This window comes from Microcaecilia unicolor, chromosome 6 (genome assembly GCF_901765095.1).
Source record: "Microcaecilia unicolor chromosome 6, aMicUni1.1, whole genome shotgun sequence".
Taxonomy (NCBI): Eukaryota; Metazoa; Chordata; class Amphibia; order Gymnophiona; family Siphonopidae; genus Microcaecilia; species Microcaecilia unicolor.
Genome location: NC_044036.1, coordinates 270559340 through 270581297, shown reverse-complemented (window position 1 = coordinate 270581297; position 21958 = coordinate 270559340). Strand labels below are relative to the sequence as shown.

At 47.8% G+C, this 21958-nt stretch overlaps 1 protein-coding gene across 1 annotated transcript in view; it reads right to left on the bottom strand.

The window, feature by feature from the left end:
• Positions 1–21958, bottom strand: part of GAPVD1 (GTPase activating protein and VPS9 domains 1) — a 199454-nt gene that overhangs the window by 84005 nt on the left and 93491 nt on the right. The window contains 2 exon segments of the mRNA XM_030207414.1: positions 159–288; positions 12863–13017. Of these exon segments, the coding sequence (XP_030063274.1) occupies positions 159–288; positions 12863–13017 (285 nt within the window).

The window sequence follows — 21958 nt, the reverse complement described above, 5'->3', positions numbered from 1 at the left end:
GAGTGGAGAGAGAAAAGGCTGGCAGACCAGAAGTAACATATCACCCCTACTGGAAAGGCTGCTATAGTCCAGAAAGCTTAATTAGCATTATAATTAAATGCCATTTTAAAAAGCTACTCTTAGAATGCTAAGTTGGCCTTTCTCCCAAGAAGATTCACCTTCAGATATTCCTTCCAGATTATCACTGCAGAGAGAAAATCGCAAGGTTTTATCAGGTTTACCATGGAGTTTGGCCTCATCTACTGGGACATCTCCTTGTCCGCCATCGGAAAGCTGCATGTTTAAAATCTAGAGAAAAATGGAAAAGATGCTGAAGGAAGTTAAGAGAAAGGCACTGGATATGCACAGGACTTGAAGCCACTACTATAATACTATCAGACTATTATTAATATGGTGATGACCATATAGGAATTTCAATCATGGAGTTTATTTTGCAATCTACTGTCCTTCACAGTCAAGATCACAGACACTGAAGAAATCTCATCACAACCTGGAAGAATGTCCAGACTTTAAAACATGTAAATTACAGCTTGAAAAGGCGATACTTCCCCCCCCCCCCCCCCCCCCAATCATTCTGTGGGTTTAGTTCACATGACTTGCCAGTATAAGGCGAAACCTATCTAGTCTTCCAAGTACACTGGTTAGGGTTGTACTTGTACCTATATGCAGGTTACACCCCCCTCTCCCCAATATGACTTCTCAGAAGGGCAAAGTCATTTCACTGTTTTAAGGTGAAGTAGTACTCAATGCTTGGTTTCCATCCTCTTCTCTTTATCACACTTCTTTTTGAATTGCATTGCCATTTTTGTCTCCCCTACTTCCCTCTGGAAGGGCATGCCAGGCATCTATCACTTTTTCACCCAAGCCGGAGTCTATCTCATCTCCTTGCAGCTTCATTAGGTCCCAAAGTTCTACAATTTCCTTTCCATTGGAAAAAGGCTCTTTTGTGTATTAATATATCTATATTTCTCCTCAGTTCCTTCCCTCCACTGGGTACAAGTTCTCAAGTATTGTGGGTACTTTTTGCCTTTTCAGTCATGAAATTTTGTTTTAAATATTATTAAGCATCAACTGTGGTATCTGCACTTGCTTCAGTTCAGGCAAAAATGTAATGTAAAATAGCATGTGAACAGTTGAATATGCAAATTACATATACTAGTTTGCTCCCTCATTGTAAACATTCCCTAAAGGGATGCCTCCCAATAAAGTGACTTGAACAACACATGTATTTTCATCAACACTAAGGGTAGGAGACTTTCAAAATGCCAATTTACATGGCTAAAAAGCATTTTATTTACAGAAACTGGCTTCTAAAATTGTCCTTGGAATTATATTTATGAGACAGCAAACTGGATGCGCTCAGACTCTGAGTGACTGAGCTGGTGGAGAGAGGAAGAGGGGGAGGGGTAGTTTCAATATGGGCAGACTCAAAGTAGTGGTAAAACAGACCTTGGAATACAAGCTAAAAAAAAGAACATATTTCTAAATAAATATATTTTCAAAGCATTTCTTTAAAAAATAAGCATGATATACAAAGTAAACCATTTGCAATTTGTTAATGTTTGATGAATCTATAGGAAAAACATTAGAACCTACAGATCAGGTACGCATGTGTACTAACATAAGAGCATACAAATAATGACTGAAAACTGACATGTTCCAGAAAACAAAATGTTTACTACTATCTTTTAAAAAAAATGCTTACTTTATATTTCCCAAAAATTTGCTAATAAAAATGATGGAAAAGTTATTTCTTACCTGATAATTTTCTTTCCTCTAGTCCTACCAGACCAGTCCTGAACATGTGAATTATGTTCATCGATCAGCGAATGGAGACAAAGAAACAAAGCAGCTCTACGTAATTCACCCTTTAAGGGCATCATGCAGCCACAGAATGTTCGGTATTTCAAATGACCAAGTAATAGACCTCATGGTCACCCCTGAGGACAATGTCAATTTCATGCACACCAACAGGGTACTAAGTACTCCACAGACACACAGCTCTTTAACTAACAGGAGGTTAGGTTGGGTGCACTTAGGTTTCTATTTTCTTCTGGGCATTCTAGAGCTCCATCTAGAGAAGGTGTACTACACATGGCTTAAATGTCAGTGAGAACCTTGAATTGTGTCCAAAAACATAAACTAAAAATGTAATTTGAAGTTTTACGAAGCTCTAAGCTATTTCTACTTGATTTTCATCCTGAATAGTCAGGCAGATTAAGTGAAAGAACAACTCTCTTCTGCATACCTTGTAGATAAGACCCACCAAAACCTCAAGTATGTGAGACAGGAGAGCGCTTCAGAGAGTAGAAGGCATAGCCTAGGCATGCTCTTTGAAACTACAGCATTACAAGCACAACCTAACAAGAGTCAAGTCACAGATGAAGAAAAGGAGCTCAAATTAGCTTCCAGTGAAAACCAGAGATGGAGGTCATGGAGATTACCTTCTCCTATACACTTTGCCTGGTTGGATGTGCAGGTGGTATTGGGCTGCTACTCTCAATTTCTTTTAGATTTCAACTTCTTCCACCACCTGTCTCACTGCTTTTCTTCCTCTGAAGTCCACACCATCTGTCTATTCACTACTCTTTCTCTTTCCAAGTAGCAGTCATTTATTTACCCCCTGATAAGTCATTTCTCTCTCTCTCTCTCACTGACTAACTCCAGGCTTTCCCTCTTTCTTGAACCTTCATCTCATTCTCTCATCCTTGAGGATTTTAACATTCATGCTAATGACCCATCAGACTCTTATGCCTCTCTGTTTCTTGCTTTAACATCCTCTTCAATCTTCAGCTATGCTCCACTACCCTTACTCACCAGAATGGCCACTGCCTTGATCTTGTCTTCTCCTCCAACTGCTAACTCTCCAATTTCTACCTCAGTTCTTCCCCTCTCTGACCATCATCTGATAACTTTCACACTTAATCACCCTCCCCTAGTCCCATCCAATCTCCACCAATATATATATAGGAATCTTCAGGCTACTGACCCTTGCACTCTCTCCACCACTGTTTCATCCTTCTTCTCAACCATTACGTTATCAAAGTCTTTTGATGAGCCTGTCTCTTCCTATAATAGTATTTTCTCCTCTGCTCTGGATACTCTCCACTCCTCCTATTCCCCATTCTGTAAGGTGTACCAAACCCTTGCCTTGGCTGACCTCTAGAATCTGCTACCTACATTCCTGTGTCTGATCTGCTGAATGACTTAGGTCTGTGGTTCCCAAACCTGGTCCTGCAGGCATCCCAGCCAGTCAGGTTTTCAGGATATCCACAATGATTATTCATGAAAGCAATCTGCATGAATAATAATTTTACAAATCTCTCTCATGAATTATCATGGTGGATATCCTGAAAGCCCAACCGGCTGGGATGCCTCCAGAACCAGGTTTGGGAACCACTCCTTAAGCTAAAATCCCATGCCCGTGCTGATTTCATACATTTGAAATACTTGCTGACCTCCTTCCAGTCTGCTGTTTTACTTGGCAAACAAGAATACTGTTATTTGACAAACTCTCTTGGCTCCAAACCTCGCCATCTCCTCCCTGTCCAGTCTCTGCATTGTCCCATGGCCTCTGTTATACTACTGCCATGTGAGCTAATCTAGCCATCACAGCTGTTCACACCATCTAGCAGCCAGCATAGGCTATTGTGCTGTTCACGCACCGATGATTCTTCTTTCAGTCACAAAAGCTGGAAATCAATCCCAAAATTTCCTTCTGACTCACACAGCCATGTCAGCGGACAGGAGCACACCACTGGTCAACAGAAAGAACTAATTGCACTCTATTTGTCTTACTATAGGTCTGAACGTAATTTTCAGAAATACAGCTAATTTGAGTTTGCTTTAAAATAAATGTGAAGACTTATGCAAATCAAGACTTACTTTCTTATTCTCATTTACTTTTTTTTTGCATATTTCTATTAATTATTATTTTTTTCAGAATGAATGTGTAGAGTATGTTGTATATATTGCTGAAATAAACTCATACTTTTATGCATTTTTAGCTCTTACAAAGCAAAATGTGAAAAATAGTATAAAGAGGGCACTGAATATATATATACTAGCCGTTGAGCCCGTAAAAACGGGCTGGTATTGGGGTTTTCCTTCCTTCCTTCTTCTCCCCTCCCCCCCCCGGCGTCGCCGCCATCCCTCCACCCGGCCCGGGCCCTCTCTCTCTCCGCTACTAAACTTACACATCCATTCGCCGGAACGCAGCACGCACATCAGCTGAGCTGCCGTCGGCCCTTCCTTCTCTGCCTGTGTCCTGCCCTCCTGTGACGTAACGTCATTGACGCAGGGGCGGGACAGAGAGGGAAGTCTCTACTGCGCATTTGCGAGTGAGTCGGTCACTCGTCATTTATATGTTTGATATATATATATATATACATACATACACATATATATATATATACATATACATACATACATACACACAGTGCAATCCGCTTAAGTGCAAGGGTCTGGGACCAAAGAAATGCATGCAGTTAACCAGAGCGTGCACTTAACCGTTGTGACCCAAAGAAGCTTGACATCTGATAAACATATGTACAGTACGGTTTATTATTATATGTACAGTATACAGTCTCTGTTAACTGACATTAGGCTTACTTGAAGTAATCAGTTATAGTCCTCTGTACAATCTTGGGTCTGTGAGTTCCACAGACTACGTCTGCCAGACGGTAAAAACTGTCATAGCACTGACATCCAGTGGCCTCCAGATAGGCCCGCATGGTGTTGAGACTCTCCAACGCTCTTGCAAAAGTGACAGGAGGAGGTTGTTGAATTTCGTCAGCATGTGCCTCACTGCTCATTTCTTCATCTGTTCCATCATCAGCCGTTGTTGCCTGTGTGTAGGCGCATATCTCGACATCAGTGCTGTCTTCAGCTGTTTGTAGATCGTAAAGGGTATGATACATACCTGTAGCAGTTGTTCTCCGAGGACAGCAGGCTGATTGTTCTCACGACTGGGTTGACGTCCGCGGCAGCCCCCACCAACCGGAAGAAGCTTCGCGGGACGGTCGGCACGCAGGCCACGCCCACCGCGCATGCGCGGCCGCCTTCCCGCCCGTGCGCGACCGCTCCCGCCAGTTGAATGACAAGCAATAAAATATGAAACACACAACTCCAAAGGGGAGGAGGGAGGGTAGGTGAGAACAATCAGCCTGCTGTCCTCGGAGAACAACTGCTACAGGTATGTATCATACCCTTTCTCCGAGGACAAGCAGGCTGCTTGTTCTCACGACTGGGGTATCCCTAGCTCTCAGGCTCACTCAAAACAATAACCCAGGTCAATTGAACCTCGCAACGGCGAGGGTACAACAGAAATTGACCTACGAAGAACAACTAACTGAGAGTGCAGCCTGACCAGAATAAATTCGGGTCCTGGAGGGTGGAGTTGGATTTACACCCCAAACAGATTCTGCAACACCGACTGCCCGAACCGACTGTCGCGTCGGGTATCCTGCTGGAGGCAGTAATGAGATGTGAATGTGTGGACAGATGACCACGTCGCAGCCTTGCAGATCTCTTCAATAGTGGCTGACTTCAAGTGGGCCACCGACGCTGCCATGGCTCTGACACTATGAGCCGTGACATGACCCTCAAGAGCCAGCCCAGCCTGGGCGTAAGTGAAGGAAATGCAATCTGCTAGCCAATTGGAGATGGTGCGTTTCCCGACAGCGACCCCTAGCCTGTTAGGGTCGAAAGAAACAAACAATTGGGCGGACTGTCTGTGGGGCTGTGTCCGCTCCAAGTAGAAGGCCAATGCTCTCTTGCAGTCCAATGTGTGCAACTGACGTTCAGCAGGGCGGGTATGCGGCCTGGGGAAGAATGTTGGCAAGACAATTGACTGGTTAAGATGGAACTCCGACACCACCTTCGGCAGGAACTTTGGGTGAGTGCGGAGCACTACTCTGTTGTGATGAAATTTGGTATATGGAGCATGAGCTACTAGGGCTTGAAGCTCACTGACCCTACGAGCTGAAGTAACTGCCACCAAGAAAATGACCTTCCAGGTCAAGTACTTCAGATGGCAGGTATTCAGTGGCTCAAAAGGAGGTTTCATCAGCTGGGTGAGGACGACGTTGAGATCCCATGACACAGTAGGAGGCTTGATAGGGGGCTTTGACAAAAGCAAGCCTCTCATGAATCGAACGACTAAAGGCTCTCCAGAGATGGCTTTACCTTCCACACGATAATGGTAAGCACTAATCGCACTAAGGTGATTCCTTACTGAGTTGGTCTTGAGGCCAGACTCTGATAAGTGCAGAAGGTATTCAAGCAGGTTCTGTGCAGGGCAAGAACGAGGTTCTAGGGCCTTGCTCTCACACCAAACGACAAACCTCCTCCACTTGAAAAAGTAACTCTTTTTAGTGGAATCCTTCCTAGAGGCAAGCAAGACCCGGGAGACACCCTCAGACAGACCCAACGCAGCGAAGTCTACGCCCTCAACATCCAGGCCGTGAGAGCCAGGGATTGAAGGTTGGGGTGCAGCAACGCTCCGTCGTTCTGCGAAATGAGAGTCGGAAAACACTCCAATCTCCACGGTTCTTCGGAGGACAACTCCAGAAGAAGAGGGAACCAGATCTGACGGGGCCAAAAGGGCGCTATCAGAATCATGGTGCCGCGGTCTTGCTTGAGCTTCAGTAAGGTCTTCCCCACCAAAGGTATGGGAGGATAAGCATACAGGAGGCCGGTCCCCCAATGAAGGAGAAAGGCATCTGACGCTAGCCTGCCGTGTGTCTGAAGTCTGGAACAGAACAGAGGCAGCTTGTGGTTGGTCTGAGAGGCGAAAAGATCCACCGAGGGGGTGCCCCACTCTCGGAAGATCTTGCGTACCACTCTGGAATGGAGCGACCACTCGTGCGGTTGCATGACTCTGCTCAGTCTGTCGGCCAGACTGTTGTTTACGCCTGCCAGGTACGTGGCTTGGAGAAGCATGCCGAACCGACACGCCCAACGCCACATACCGACGGCTTCCTGACACAGGGGGCGAGATCCGGTGCCCCCCTGCTTGTTGACGTAATACATTGCAACCTGATTGTCTGTCCGAATTTGGATAATTTGGCAGGACAGCCGATCTCTGAAAGCCTTCAGTGCGTTCCAGATCGCTCGGAGCTCCAGGAGGTTGATCTGCAGATCCTGTTCCTGGAGGGACCACAGACCCTGGGTGTGAAGCCCATCGACATGGGCTCCCCACCCCAGGCGAGATGCATCCGTCGTCAGCACTTTCGTGGGCTGCGGAATTTGGAATGGACGTCCCAGGGTCAAATTGGTCCGTATGGTCCACCAGAGCAGTGAAGTGCGGCAACTGGTGGAGAGGCGGATGACATCCTCTAGATTCCCGGTGGCTTGGAACCACTGGGAAGCTAGGGTCCATTGAGCAGATCTCATGTGAAGACGAGCCATGGGAGTCACATGAACTGTGGAGGCCATATGACCCAGAAGTCTCAACATCTGCCGAGCTGTGATCTGCTGAGACGCTCTGGTCTGCGAAGCCAGGGCCAGGAGATTGGTGGCCCTCGCTTCGGGAAGGTAGGCCTGAGCCGTCTGGGTATTCAGCAGAGCTCCTATGAATTCCAGAGACTGGGTTGGCTGGAGATGGGACTTTGGGTAATTTATCACAAACCCCAGCAGCTCCAGAAACTGAATAGTGCACTGCATGGACCGGAGGGCTCCTGCCTCCGAGGTGTTCTTGACCAGCCAATCGTCGAGATATGGGAACACGTGCACTCCCAGCTTGCGTAGGTAGGCCGCTACCACCACGAGGCACTTTGTAAACACTCGTGGGGCAGAGGCGAGCCCAAAGGGCAGCACACAATACTGAAAGTGCCGTGCGCCCAGGCGGAATCTGAGATACTGTCTGTGAGCTGGCAGTATCGGGATGTGAGTGTATGCGTCCTTTAAATCCAGGGAACATAGCCAATCGTTTTTCTGAATCATTGGCAGAAGGGTGCCCAAGGAAAGCATCCTGAACTTTTCTTTGACCAGGAATTTGTTCAGGTCTCTCAGGTCTAGGATGGGACGCATCCCCCCTGTTTTCTTTTCCACAAGGAAGTACCTGGAATAGAATCCCTGCCCTTCCTGCCCGGGTGGTACGGGCTCGACCGCATTGGCGCTGAGAAGGGCGGAGAGTTCCTCTGCAAGTACCTGCTTGTGATGGGAGCTGAAAGACTGAGCTCCCGGAGGACAATTTGGAGGCAGGGAGGTCAAATTCAGGGCGTATCCGCACCGCACTATTTGGAGAACCCACTGGTCGGAGGTTATGAGAGGCCACCTTTGGTGAAAGAATTTTAACCTCCCTCTGACCGGCAGGTCGTCCGGTACGGACACTTGTAGGGCGGCTATGTTCCCGTGGATCCAGTCAAAAGCCCGTCCCCGGCTTTTGCTGTGGAGGCGCAGGGGGCTGCTTAGGCGCACGCTGTTGACGGGAACGAGCGCGCTGGGGCTGTCCCTGTGCCTGACGAGGCCTTCGGGCCGGCTGGTTGTACCTACGCTTCGCAAAAGAATAGGGTGCAGCCTGCCGAGCCCGGGAAAAACGCCCGCCCGCGGGGGCGGGTGCTGAAGGCGCCCGGTGGGAGAGCTTGTCGAGAGCGGTTTCCCGCTGATGCAGTTGGTCAACCATCTGCTCGACCTTCTCGCCAAAAATATTATCCCCCCGGCAAGGGACGTCAGCCAGTCTCTGCTGGGTGCGGTTGTCCAGGTCAGAGGCACGCAGCCATGAGAGCCTGCGCATCACTATACCTTGGGCCGCAGCACGAGATGCCACGTCACAGGTGTCAAAAATCCCCCTGGACAGGAACTTTATGCACGCCTTCAGCTGCCTGACCACCTCCTGATATGGCCTGGACTGCTCCGGCGGGAGCTTATCGACCAGGTCCGCCAGCTGTTGCACATTGGTCCGCATGTGGATGCTCATATAGAGCAGGTAAGATTGGATGCGGGTCACGAGCATGGAGGATTGGTAGGCCTTCCTCCCAAATGAGTCCAGAGTGCGAGACTCCCGCCCCGGGGGCGCCGAGGCGGTATCCCTCGAACTCCGTGCCCTCTTGAGAGCAGAATCCACGACCGCTGAGTCATGGGGCAACTGGGGCCGCATGAGCTCTGGGTCAGAGTGGATCCTGTACTGGGACTCTGCTTTCTTGGGAATGGTGGGGTTAGTTAGTGGTCGCACCCAGTTCCGAAGCAGCGTCTCCTTCAGGACATTGTGCAGCGGTACCGTGGAGGACTCTCTAGGTGGTGATGGATAGTCGAGGACCTCGAGCATCTCGGCCCTCGGCTCTTCCACAGAGACCACGGGAAAGGGAATGCTTATAGACATATCCCGCACAAAGGAGGCAAAGGAGAGACTCTCAGGAGGTGAGAGCTTCCTCTCCGGTGACGGCGTGGGGTCCGAGGGAAGGCCCGTAGACTCCTCTGAGGAGAAATATCTCGGGTCCTCCTCTTCCCCCCACGAGTCCTCATCCTCGGTATCGGACATTAGCTCATGTAGCTGAGTCCGGTACCGGGCCCGGCTCGACGTCGAGGCACCGAGGCCTCGGTGTCGTCGAGCGGTGGACTCCCGCGCCGGCGGGGACGGAGCTCCCTCCATCGACGTCGACGGGGACTCCACCTGCGTGGCGGTCGAGACCGGCACCGCAAGCGGCGGCGGTGTCGACAGCCCCGGCGCCGGGCTAGAGCTCGCCGGCGCCACAGTCATCGGCGCCGGGGGCGCAAGCACCCCCGACGCCGGCACAGCCTGGCGCATCAGCCCTTCCAGGATCCCCGGAAGGATGGCTCTGAGGCACTCGTCCAGGCCCGCTGCCGGGAAAGGCGGTGGGGCCGGTAAGGGTGTCGGTGCCAGAAGCTGCTGGGGGGGCCAGGAGACGGCACCGAGGTGCCGGAACCCCGACGCGTCGGTACCTCCACCACCGACGGAGATCTCTCCTCTCTGCGATGACGCTTCGGCGTCGACTCCCCTTCAGGGTGCACCGAGGGCTCCCGGTGACGGCGCTTCTTGTCTTTTTTCCGGTGCACGTCACCGGCGCCGGAGGGCATGGAGGAGGAGGAGGTCGATCCCCTCGGTCTCGAGGTACCGGGTCCGACAGGGTTCGGTCCCGTGGCTCACGAGCTGAGGGAGTGACCGGGGCCGACAGCCCACGCGGCCTCTCAACCCCACTCTCACCGGCGGACCGGCGGGCCGACGGGACCTGTTCTCCTGGGGTCGCTGCCATCGGTGCCGATGTCTCGGGCATCGATACCGGTACCGAAGATCCGGCCTTCGATACCGATGCCGTCGAGGTCGACGTCGAGGGGCCGGCGCAAGTTCCAAAAAGACGGTCCCGCAGAACTTGCCTCGCAACCTGAGTCCGTTTCCGGAGACCGAGACACAGCGCGCACGACTTGAGATTGTGCTCCAGCCCGAGGCAATGGAGGCACCAAGCGTGGGTGTCGGTCTGCGAGATCGGCCGGCCGCAGCGACCACACTTTTTAAATCCACTCGGGACCTTCGAGGACATCGACGGAAAAATCGCGTCGGCGAAGTCAAAGTCGGCAATGGTGGCTAAAATCACACCACGAAAAAACTAGCCGACCGAGCGGCCACTAGGCCGCAACGAGGCGTCCCCGCTAGAAGCGAGGGAAAAGGGGAGCGCGTGCTCCACACGCGCAGTCTTTTTTTTTTTTTTTTTTTTTTTATAAAAGAAAAGATAATAAAAGGAAAACAAATTAAATTAACGAAGCGCGATCCGCGTATACGCGATCGCAAGAATCCGGCGGCTGAAGTAGAGAGAGCGGCAAAGCACGACTCTCTCCAGGCGCGGAAAAAAAGGAACTGGCGGGAGCGGTCGCGCACGGGCGGGAAGGCGGCCGCGCATGCGCGGTGGGCGTGGCCTGCGTGCCGACCGTCCCGCGAAGCTTCTTCCGGTTGGTGGGGGCTGCCGCGGACGTCAACCCAGTCGTGAGAACAAGCAGCCTGCTTGTCCTCGGAGAATCAACAGCTACGTAGCGATAGAACTCCTCTTCAGTAACACCGGCTGGGATGTCAAAAACCTATTCATCTGACGCGTTTGCAACAGCTGCATCTGTTTCGTCCTTCTCCACATCCTTAACAAAGCTTGCCCGCTTGTAGTAGTTCACAATGGTTGCTTGTGTAACATGATTCCAGGCTTCTTTCTGCATATGTAGGGAATCCAACAGTGATAGATTATGAGCCAGTTCAACAGCACGTTTATCCTTGCCAGTCTGGTCTTCCATAACGCTCATCAGAAGACGTAGCACAAGAGCCCGATAATGTTGTTTGAAATTGGCTATTATGCCCTGATCTAGAGATTGGATCAGAGAGGTAGTGTTTGGTGGCAGGAAGACCACCTTGACATTAGACAGCCTGACATCATCCCTGTGTGCAGCACAATTATCACAAAGCAGCAAAATCTGACGCTTTTGTACCCGCATTCTAGTGTCTAACTTCTTTAGCCACTGCTTCCAAATTTCCCCAGTCATCCATGAATTTGCGTTAGCCTCATATGACACAGGAAGTCGCTTGAAGCAACGGGGCTGTTTGCTCTTTCCAATGACGAGGGGTTCCAACTTGTCACTCCTATGCATATTGCAGCAAAAGAGGATCGTCAGTCAGTCCTTCGACGTTTTACCTCCAGTAGTTTCGGCATGTTTGAATGCTAGTGTTCCATCAGGAATCGCTCGCTAGTAGAGACCGTTTTCGTCAGCACTGAAAATGTCACGAGGTGCAAACTCGTTCAAGATGGTAGGAAGAACTGAAAGAACCCAATTTTCAGCACCAAAGACATCAGCGTCTTGTTTCTCACCATGCTGTTTCTCGAATTTTATGCTGTTCCTCTCCTTCCATCTTTCCAACCATTCAACAGTGGCTTTGAATTCAGTTAGTCCAAGATTTCAGCTAGCTGGTTAGCTTTCTCCATAAGCAGTGGACCACTGACAGGAAACTGTCTGCTCCTGACTCAAGAAAACCACTGAAGAAGAACATCTTCTACCTCCTCAGCTTTTCCCACCCGTTTTCGTTTCCGGTGTGGATTTGTATTGTTTTGCCAGTCTTCCAGAAGCTGGTCTTTCTGCTTCAAGACACGTGAAATTTGGCTGGGATTGACACCATATTCTTTAGCAATAGATGCTTGAGTTTGTTTGTTTTCTGATTTTTTAAGAACTTCTATTCGTTCAGCCAGTGTTAACGTCTTACAGTTCTGCCGCGACGACGACGACCCCGGTGTACGCTCTAACAACATTCTTTCACTTATTCTGCCTGTGACAGTTAAAGAGGCAGTAAATTTGAAATCTCGTTGGTTGTCACGCGCCAATCGGCTTCCATATTCCATGCGTGCGCTTATGCGGAGTCTTTCCTGCAGAGGAGCAGTCTTGAACCATGCATATAAGCAAATCTTGCACTTATCAGTGGTGCACTAAACTGAAGTTTGTCCCCATAGAAATTGATGGTGTCAAAAATGGGACCGAAGTACGGCATGCAGTTAAACAGAGAGGAGGAAGGGAGGGGGCGGGCCTGGAACTTGGAGGAGAGGGAGGAGAGAGGGGGCGATTCTCCATCGACTGAATTCTCACCTCCAATGTTCTTTTGGTGGTTGGTGCTGGTTTCGCTTTCCTCTCATTGATCCGCCCTCTGACGTCATCACGTTACAATGCAAGGGCGGACCAATGGGAATTGTGTTACGAACCCATGCATCCAGACGTAGAACGTTGGAGGTGCAAATTATTATATAGGATATTTATGGCTGAATTATACAAGTCACCAATATCTTAATACAATCTTAATAAAAATGATAAAGCTATCTATGACAGTGCTTCCCAATACACTTACATGCTACTTGCTTTTCCAAACCTGTTCATGCCATACCTCGTTTTCGGACATCATTCCTGGTGTAAGTTGGGGGCCTGTCCCCAGAGAAACAACCAGTACTTCTTCTGGTAGAACTTCCTGTACAGTCTCCTGGGACCATCCTTCTTGATCCGTGTGATCTACCAGATTAGATTTGCTTCTGCTTCGAGTGGCTGATGGCGAGTTTAAGATGCATTAAGAAAGTATTTTTACTGTTTGTAGACACAAGAACATAAACAGTCTTCAAAAACTACAATGCCAGGAGCAGCGTAACTATGGGATGACAGTGCCACACTAACAAAAGGAATGGGAGCGTTTAAAATGATAGTAAAAACCCCACTTTCTGGCACTTAACTCTATAGAATGCTCAAGTAACCGACATTTTTCACAGCTAGCTCCTTCGGTCCAGGAGAATGACAGGAGGGGAGAGTAGATATTTTCAACTCTGTTTCATCATTCCCTTCCTTCCTCTACCCTATAAAAATCTGGAAGGGAGGGGAAATGACAGAGAGGGAGGGGCTCTGTGTTTTTGTCTACTCCAGCTTCACCCTGTACAATGGAGTAAGGAGCAGAGGGCTCTCACATAACTAGTACCACCCTTGCATGCCAGATAATGGGACTTTTACTGTATCTCATTTCCCAAAATATAGAAAAATATGAATGATGAAGTATTATCCTACTACTTTATATCATCACAAATTATTATGTTTTTCCAAAAGCTTTTTTGGATAATACCAATACGTCTACAGACAATATGAAACCACTACACCTTCATTACTGAGTTTGTCTCCTTTCCTTTTGGTTTGTCCACAGGACAGCCCTATGCTGATCTCCAATATGGGTCAAAGAGCACTGTTTTGGAGTTAACCTGTTTCTCAATGTACATTTCAGTGCCCCCATTCCTTCTACTAGTGACAGATAAGAAAGCTCCAAAGAGACAAAGTCACTAATATACCAACTCCATCATGCTAACAGCTAAGTAATTGTCTTAGCAGCATGATGGAGTTGTTTTTTTTCCATTAACAGAAAGCATGAACCTTCCACATTAACACTAAACACCACTGCATATACAATCACAACTATGGGATGAGAACAGTATCATGAACGTTTTAGATCATGTCCAGCATCAAGAGACAAGAAGGGCCTGGCAATCTTTATCAGAAGATAGTCTCTCTATGTATGTATGCTAAGACCACCAGAGATTTTACAATATCACCAATAAAATCCTCCACTTGCTAATAACTGGAGCTTTCAGTCTAGATTTTAAAAGTAAATAACAGCCAACAAGAAACAAAAGTCCAGCTTATGTTCTGGACAGCACTGGGGATCCAAATTTCTATAGGTATCCATTACAATTCAGCTTCTGGAGTACCATTAATATGACAATAAGAGACTTAAGAAACCTCAATAAGGAGAAATTAGACCTTACCTGCTAATTTGCTTTCCTTTAGTCCCTCCAGCCCGGCCCAGGATTGGACTGATGGGTTATGCACTGCTTCCAGCAGCTGGAGACTGAGAAGTTCTGACTCTAGGAGCCAGTAAGAGCCCTGGCCATGTGACCCAAGATTCAGTAAAAGCAGGAAATAGAACGAACTACCTTCTGTGCCACCAGGAATCTGAGCAGCCACGAAAGCACTGCGAGCATCCTGCTTGAAACAGACACAGGAAGTCTTTGTGCCTTGTACATGCAAACACAACCTGCCCTGGGGAAGATGTTTGAGAATCAAGTTGTATCTGACTTGACTGATTTTTTTTTTAATAAACTGTGAAATGTCCAGAGCAGCTCCATCTCGGAACTTTCCGACCAAAAACAACAAGAAACTAACACGACTTTAACTACTCTTTGGGAACACCAAGAAAATACTGAACTGAACCAATGGGAGGGACCTGGGCCGGGCCGGAATGACTAAAGGAAAGCAAATTAGCAGGTAAGGTCTAATTTCTCCCTTCTTAGCGTTCATCTGGACCGGCCCAGGATTGGACTGATGGGAAGTATCAAAGCAGTACTGTTAAGGGAGGGACCCCAGCAACCCCTCCGTAAGGACTGTAGCTCCAAAGACCGCTTCCTGATGACATTGGACATCCAACCTATAATGCTTAGAAAAAGAATGCAAGGAAGCCCAAGTCACAGCTTTACAAATGTCCACGGGCGGTAACCAAACACCTCTCCGTCCAAGAAGCTGCTTGACCCCTCGTAGAGTGTGCCTTCAGCTTCTCCGGGATCGGTTTCCCCGCCAAAACATAAGCAGAAGCTATCATGTCCTTAAGCCACCTAGAAATAATGGGCTTGGAAGCTGCTAACCCCTTGTGAGGACCTCCAATGAGTAGAAATAGGCAGTCTGAGCACCTGAAATCCTAAGTGACCTTTAGATAATGCTTGAGAGTCCTCTTAACATCCGGCATCCGCAATCTTTGCTGATCCTCAAACCTGAGGAGGAGCCCAAAACTAGCAAAAATCACCGACAGAGAGATGAAAGCACGAGACCACCTTAGGAAGAAACAATGGCACAGGATGCAAACCAACTCGCTCCTTAGAAAACTCCAAGAACGGAGACCAACAAGAGAAGGCCTGCAACTCAGACACTCGCCTAGACGAAGCAAAGGCAACCAGAAATACCATCTTGAGCATCAAATCCTTAAGAGAACAATAAAACAAAGGTTCAAAGGGAGGCCGAGTGAGGACAGAAAGCACCAAATTCAGATCTGAGGTCAGAGACCGACTCCCTTCAAAAAACATACCAAGTCTAGATGACTAGCAAGGGACTTACCTTGCACTCTACCCCAAAAGCAGGATAAAGCTGCCACCTGCACCATAAGGGAAGCGAGAGCCAAACCTTTATTGAAACTCTGCTGCAAAAAGTCCAGCATCTGCGCCACGGAAGCACGACAAGGAACGATACGTCACAAAGAAAACCACTCTTCAAAGACCCGCCAGGTCCTAATATAATTCAGAGATGTCGACCAATGATGCAAACAGAGCACAGGGGAGACAACCTGCGAAGAGTAATCCCTCGTTCAACAGCCAGGCCATAAGAGAAAATCAAACCGGGTCTGGATGAGGAATCGGGCCCTGGACCAGAAGACCTGATCCAGAGGAGTCAGAGCAGAGGACCAGAACAAAGACGCATCAGGTCTGAATACCATGGCCTGCAAGGCCAATCCGGAGCCACCAAGACCACCGGGACTCCTTGCATCTCAATCCTCTGAATGAGTTGTCCCAGAAGAGGCCATGGAGGAAACGCATAGAGTAGACCCAGAGGCCACTGCTGAAAAAGAGCATCTATTCCTTCCACCTTGATGTCCTTTCTGCGACTGAAGAAACGAGGCACTTTCGTGTTGAGACTTGTGGCGAAAAAATCCAAGAGAGGAATCCATCACCAATCCGTTATCAACTGAAACGCCTGCTGATTGAGAGTGTGAAGGCTGAGAAAATCCACCTGGACATTCGCCACTCCCGCCACATGCAAGGCTGAGAGAGCAGACAGATGACACTCCCCCAGGCCATGAGCTTTGCTGACTCCTGCTGCAACTTCTGGTCCCCCCCACCGATTTGACATGAGTCACAGCCATTGCGTTGTCTGATAGAATGCGCATCGCAGCTCAGCTCAACATTGAACAGAATGCTTCTACAGCCAGCCCAATTGCCCTGGTTTCCAACAGGTTGATCAATAGTGAGGTCTCCAGGGGAGACCAAAGGCCCTGAGCAAACCTCCCTAAGCAGTGGGCTCCCCAGCCCCTGAGACTGGCATCCATCATCACCACTATCTACTAGGGTGTGTCCAGCGGCACCCCCTTGCTCAGACTGCTCATACGCAACCATCAGAAGAGACTGCTACGTTCCTTGGCTCGTAGAAGCAACCTCTTCCCAGAGAGTCCGACTGAGGAGACCACCTGGACAAGAGCCCTCATGTGAGTTCTGGCCCAAAAGGACCACCTCTATCGTTGCTGTCATGGAACCCAGCACCCGAAAATAATCTCGAGCAGGGAACCGGATTGTGCAACAAGCTCTGAATTTGCAACCACATCTTGAGAATTCTGGTCAGAGGAAAAAATATCTGACCTTGAGCCATGTCAAAGGACACCCCCAAGTACTCCAGGGACTGAGAAGGAACCAGACGACTCTTGGAGAAGTTGATTACCCAGCCGATGGACTGCAGAAACTGAACCACTCAAGCCGTGACCTGCACACACTCTTGATAACGACTTGGTCCAGATCAACCAGTCATCCAGGAAGGGATGGACCAGAATACACTCCTTCCTGAGAGCGGCCGCTACTACCACCACCACCACCTTGGTGAACGTGCGGGGAGCCATAGCCAGACCAAACGGAAGCGCCCGAAACTGAAAGTGATGTCCCAGACCCACAAAGCGAAGAAATCTTTTGTGAAGGGGCTCGGATCAAAATGTGAAGATACACCTCCAACAAATCCAATGCCATCAGAAATTCCCCTTTCCTGTCAGCGACAATAACGGACCGAAGAGTCTCCATCCTGAAACTGAAAACTCTCAGGGCTCAATTGACAGCCTTGATCTAAAACAGGCAGAAAGGAACCTTATTTCTTTGGGACCACAAAGTAAATGGAATAACGGCCCTGTCTAACCTCTGAAGACAGCACAGGACAAATAGCCTGAAAGTCCAAAAGCCTTAGTAGAGTGTCCCATACTCGCCTTGAGACGAGACCAGCAGGGAGACTCCAAAAAGACGTTGGAAAGGGGCCATGCGAATTCTAAGGCAAACCCGTCTTGAATAACTTCTAACACCCTCAGGTCGGAGGTAATCTGGGCCCACCTCTGATTCCAGTGGGGGCTCAGCTCTCCCAGTTTCTTCAAAGGAGGGACCCACGCACCTTCATTGGGAAGGACGGGCAGGGGATTGAAAAGAGGTGTCAAGCTCCTGTACCCCACAGAGGGAACCACGAAAGGACTGAGACCTCTGAAAGAACCTAGACCTCTGGGATTGGGTTCCCCTACTTGACCGAAAACGGTGAAAATCACACCTTCGTCCTCTGCTAAACGTCAAACTTTGTCCAGCAGCCCTAGGTCTATCTTCCGAGAGACAAGGCTACGAATCAACTTATCTAACTCATCCCCAAACAGAAAGGAAACCTTGAAGAGAAACTTACTCAGCTTAGATTTGAAGGCCACATCCGCAGACCAACCCCTCAACCAAAGGGAAAGGAATCCACTATCGTACAAGGCATCCACTAAAAAAAGCCGAGCCCATCTCATTCTTGGTCAATTCAGTTCCTTTGGAATTCAGATCGTCTTGACGCCCTGCCCAAGACACTTTCAGCCCAGCGGAAGCAGGCCCGAGCTACCAAGGAACCACAGATAGCCTCCTGCACCACCAAAGAAGAGACGTCAAAGCTACTCTTCAAAAGTGCTTCCAACCTATGATCCTGGACATCTTGCAGAGCCGTACCATCATTGACAGGGACTGTATTACACTCAGTGACTGCCGAGACCACAGTGTCCACTATGGGAACCTTAAGAAGAGACCTATCCTCCTCAGGAACCGGAAAAAGCCACACCATGGACCTAGCTAGGCGAAAAGGAGAATCTGGCGCATCCCACTGAGCTTGAATAACGTCCCTGATGTCCTAGTGCATAGGAAAGGTCTTCCCTGACTGCTTAATGCCCTTGACTAGCAGGTCCACCTTATGGACCACAGGAACCAAAGGCTGCTCATCTTCAAAATGAAGGGTAGAAGCTACTAAGGAGATAAGCTCCTGAAGATCTTCCTTATGGAAGATCCTCACCACTGAAGGGTCTTCTCCCGGGGGTAAAGACTCTGCACCTGGTTCAGCAGAGAGTAGATCCTCCAACTGCTGATCCTCCATGCCTTCCATCTCCTCTAAGGAAGGTAATTCTAAATCTGGGTCTGAAAGCTGGTCTTCCTGGAGATCCTAGGACCCCCTAGTCCTCTTTGCAGGGGCTATACGCCCTGCCAGGATGCCCCCTGAAGGAGAAGAAGCAGCCTCTGTGTCTGATTTTTTCAATAAAAAGGCCTAATACATTTGTAGGAGAAATTCAGGGGAAAAACCTCCCTCCTGGGGTCCTAAGACCTGAAGAAGAACAACCGCCGAGCTTTTTGTTGGCTGAGATAAGGAAAGGCAGACCCGATCTACACTAGAGTTAGAGTGCGACAAATGGCAGCTTTTCTCACAAAGTTAGGAAAGCTGACAGACTCTGCCTCTGAAACTGAAGCCGCTGGGGAAGCTGCAACTGAAGAAGCTGACAGGGAGGGAGCCATCGCCAAATCCACTCCTGTGCAATACTTTCGCACGCTGACCTCCCCCCCCCCCCCCCCCCCCCCCCCCCCCCCCCACCGGCACACTCCACACCGCAGGAGCTTCTCTGACATAGCAGCAAAAGACCAACGATCCCCATCCCTTTTTTTTTTTTTTTTTAACACAAAGAACGGCACTACCGCGGTTAGGGCAAGAGACACTGGCGGCACAGCCGCCCAAGGCGACGACGGAGCTACTCTGCTCGTTCACACCAAGGAGAGAAATAGCTGCTTTCTGGGGTTTTTTTATTTTTAAAACATGGCTGTCTCTCCCAAGCTGAAACAACCTTCCTCCAAAGGGGTAAAGCTCTTCCCTGCTGTTAATAGTAGCATAAGGCAGCGGGAGCACAAAAAGGGAGGAAGAAGGGGGAGAGACCCAGAACCCCCGAGTGTAGCACCCCTAAGGAGAATAGAAACCCAGTGCACAGAAGTTAAAGTTTTGGGGTTTTTTTTAGTAAGACAGAAAAATAGAGAGAAACAGAGAGGAGACAAAAGGCTCACCTCCTTCCACCTGCTGGAGACTGAGAATACTGAATCTAGGGTCACATGGCTAGGGCTCTTGATTCCCAGAGTCAGAACTTCTCAGTCTCCACCTGCTGGAAGGAGTGCATAACCCACCAGTCCAATCCTTGGCCGGTCAGGAGGGATACTAAGTTCAGGTCTATTTTGCATACGGACATTTGACAGGCTACACTGGTACATACAGCAATGGTTGCAATAAATGCCTTATTTATGAGAATATACTTGAAAACAGTAACAAAATAATAAAATAAATAAAGTAGTAAAATACATAGTCTTCTCACAATTTGCTACAATAAAATACATTACTGAATTACGATTTGAATACAAATGTAAGACTACCTTGCTACAATTATTTAGAAGGCTAGACTAGAATGACCTATGAAACCACATGTGGGTGAGGGGGGGGGGGGATTGATATCAGAGTTTTAAAAACAGCACAGAACAGAATGAAGCCAATGTTTACACTGAACAACTAAACATCAATATGTCTAAGCAAATTGTCAAAAAAATAAAATAAAAGTCTGAATATCACTGCCATACTGAATTTCTATAAGCCACAAATGAAAGGTTATGACAACAATCTTCCTATGGTATGTGAATGAGAAAGTATACAATGTTTGCAGAAAAATGTGAGAGAAAGTTTAGGTTACCCACCAAAGGGGGTTACTAGGTTTATATGTGATGCAAGATTGGTGGCTGATGTATCCCAGGCGGTGATAGCAGCTAACTGTTGTCCTGGGTTTTGGCAGCAGTAAACAGAAAGAAAATCGAGTCTAATATATTTCTGAAAGCATAAAGAAATCCACTATAGCAATTTACAAAAGGTCAATTCCAAATGTATAACCTTGGTAAATAATTCTGTTTTCTGCAATACAGCTAAGCAAGCTGGTACTCAAGAATGACATATGGAATCCTAAACTAGAATAATTTGGTATATATTAAGATTCCCTCACTAGGGCAGCCACCTCACAGCAGGTTAACTAAACAGACTGATCTGGTCCTGGTGATACTCTATTGCATGCATGGACTTGTAGCTCTAATTTTCTTTGGGAAATCAGAATTGCAAATCATATTTGGCTCAATCTAATTCCCACTGACCTTACATTTTTTCTTACTTCATTGTATGTTGATATAATTCTTTTTCACTTTATCTTTTGCCATTATCTATCATACTACAAGTTATGCTTTATTTCTTTTAAATGTTCTATTATTCTAAACCAGAGGTTCTCAAACTGGGACATACCAAACCAGTCAGGTTTTCAGGATATCCACAATGAATATGCATGAAATATCTGCATGCACTGCCTCCATTGTATGCAGATCTATCTCATGCATATTTATTGTGGGTGTCCTGAAAAACTGGCTAGGTGTGTCCTGGGGACTAGGCTGAAAATCCCTGCTCTAAACTTATTTTCATTCCATTTAATGTATGTTTTGATATATTGTCTAAAAGTAAATATAGTGGACTGGAAAAAACCCTGCAAATCCATGCATGTGTTGTGGCATAAAAAACAGGAATGGATCAGCTCGATCAACTGACCTGGAGTAAGTTGGAAATCCTCTTTCACACCGCATGCTCAGCCACAAGGGATCTTGCAAACAAGTACTTTTATTTTAGTTTCTTAAAGCAGGGATTGCTAGTACATTAACTTTTCTTATTGAAAACTGGGCTCCTCAAGCACCTTAAGTATTCAAAGTGAGGAGAAGCCTAATGATTAGCTCAGCAGGCTGAGAACCAGGGAAGCTAGGGTTCAAATCTCACTGCTGATCCCTGTGACCATGGACAAGTCAATTAACCCTCCATGCTCCATGTAGAAACTTAGGTTCCTTCTGACCTTGAGCAAATCATTGCACCTTCCATTGGATCATGCACAATTTTTGCAGCACATAAACAGTTGCTCTACCTGTACATCTCACCAACTCAGATTTGAAAGGTGAGTCACTCTAAATCAGGGCTGTTGAGTCAGTTGGAAGTAATTTTGGGTGGAGTCGGAGTCAGTAAAAATGTACCGACACAGACTTCAGGTTCAAAATAAAAAAAACTTTACAATATATGGTAAATTTATCATTTTATATTTATATATACATATCTTTGTCCTGGATCTAGAGTTATATTTACCAGTACTTTAGATAAAGAACAAAAAATTTAAAGCCTAATATCAGCAGTAGTCGGAGTCAGAGCTGGAGTTGGACAGTAGAAAAATAGAGGAGTTGAAGGTTTGGTGAACTAAATCCAAACACACAAAAACATACTTTATAGAGAAGATTAGAAAAATCTTGGGAGCTGGGTCACCTGGAGCACA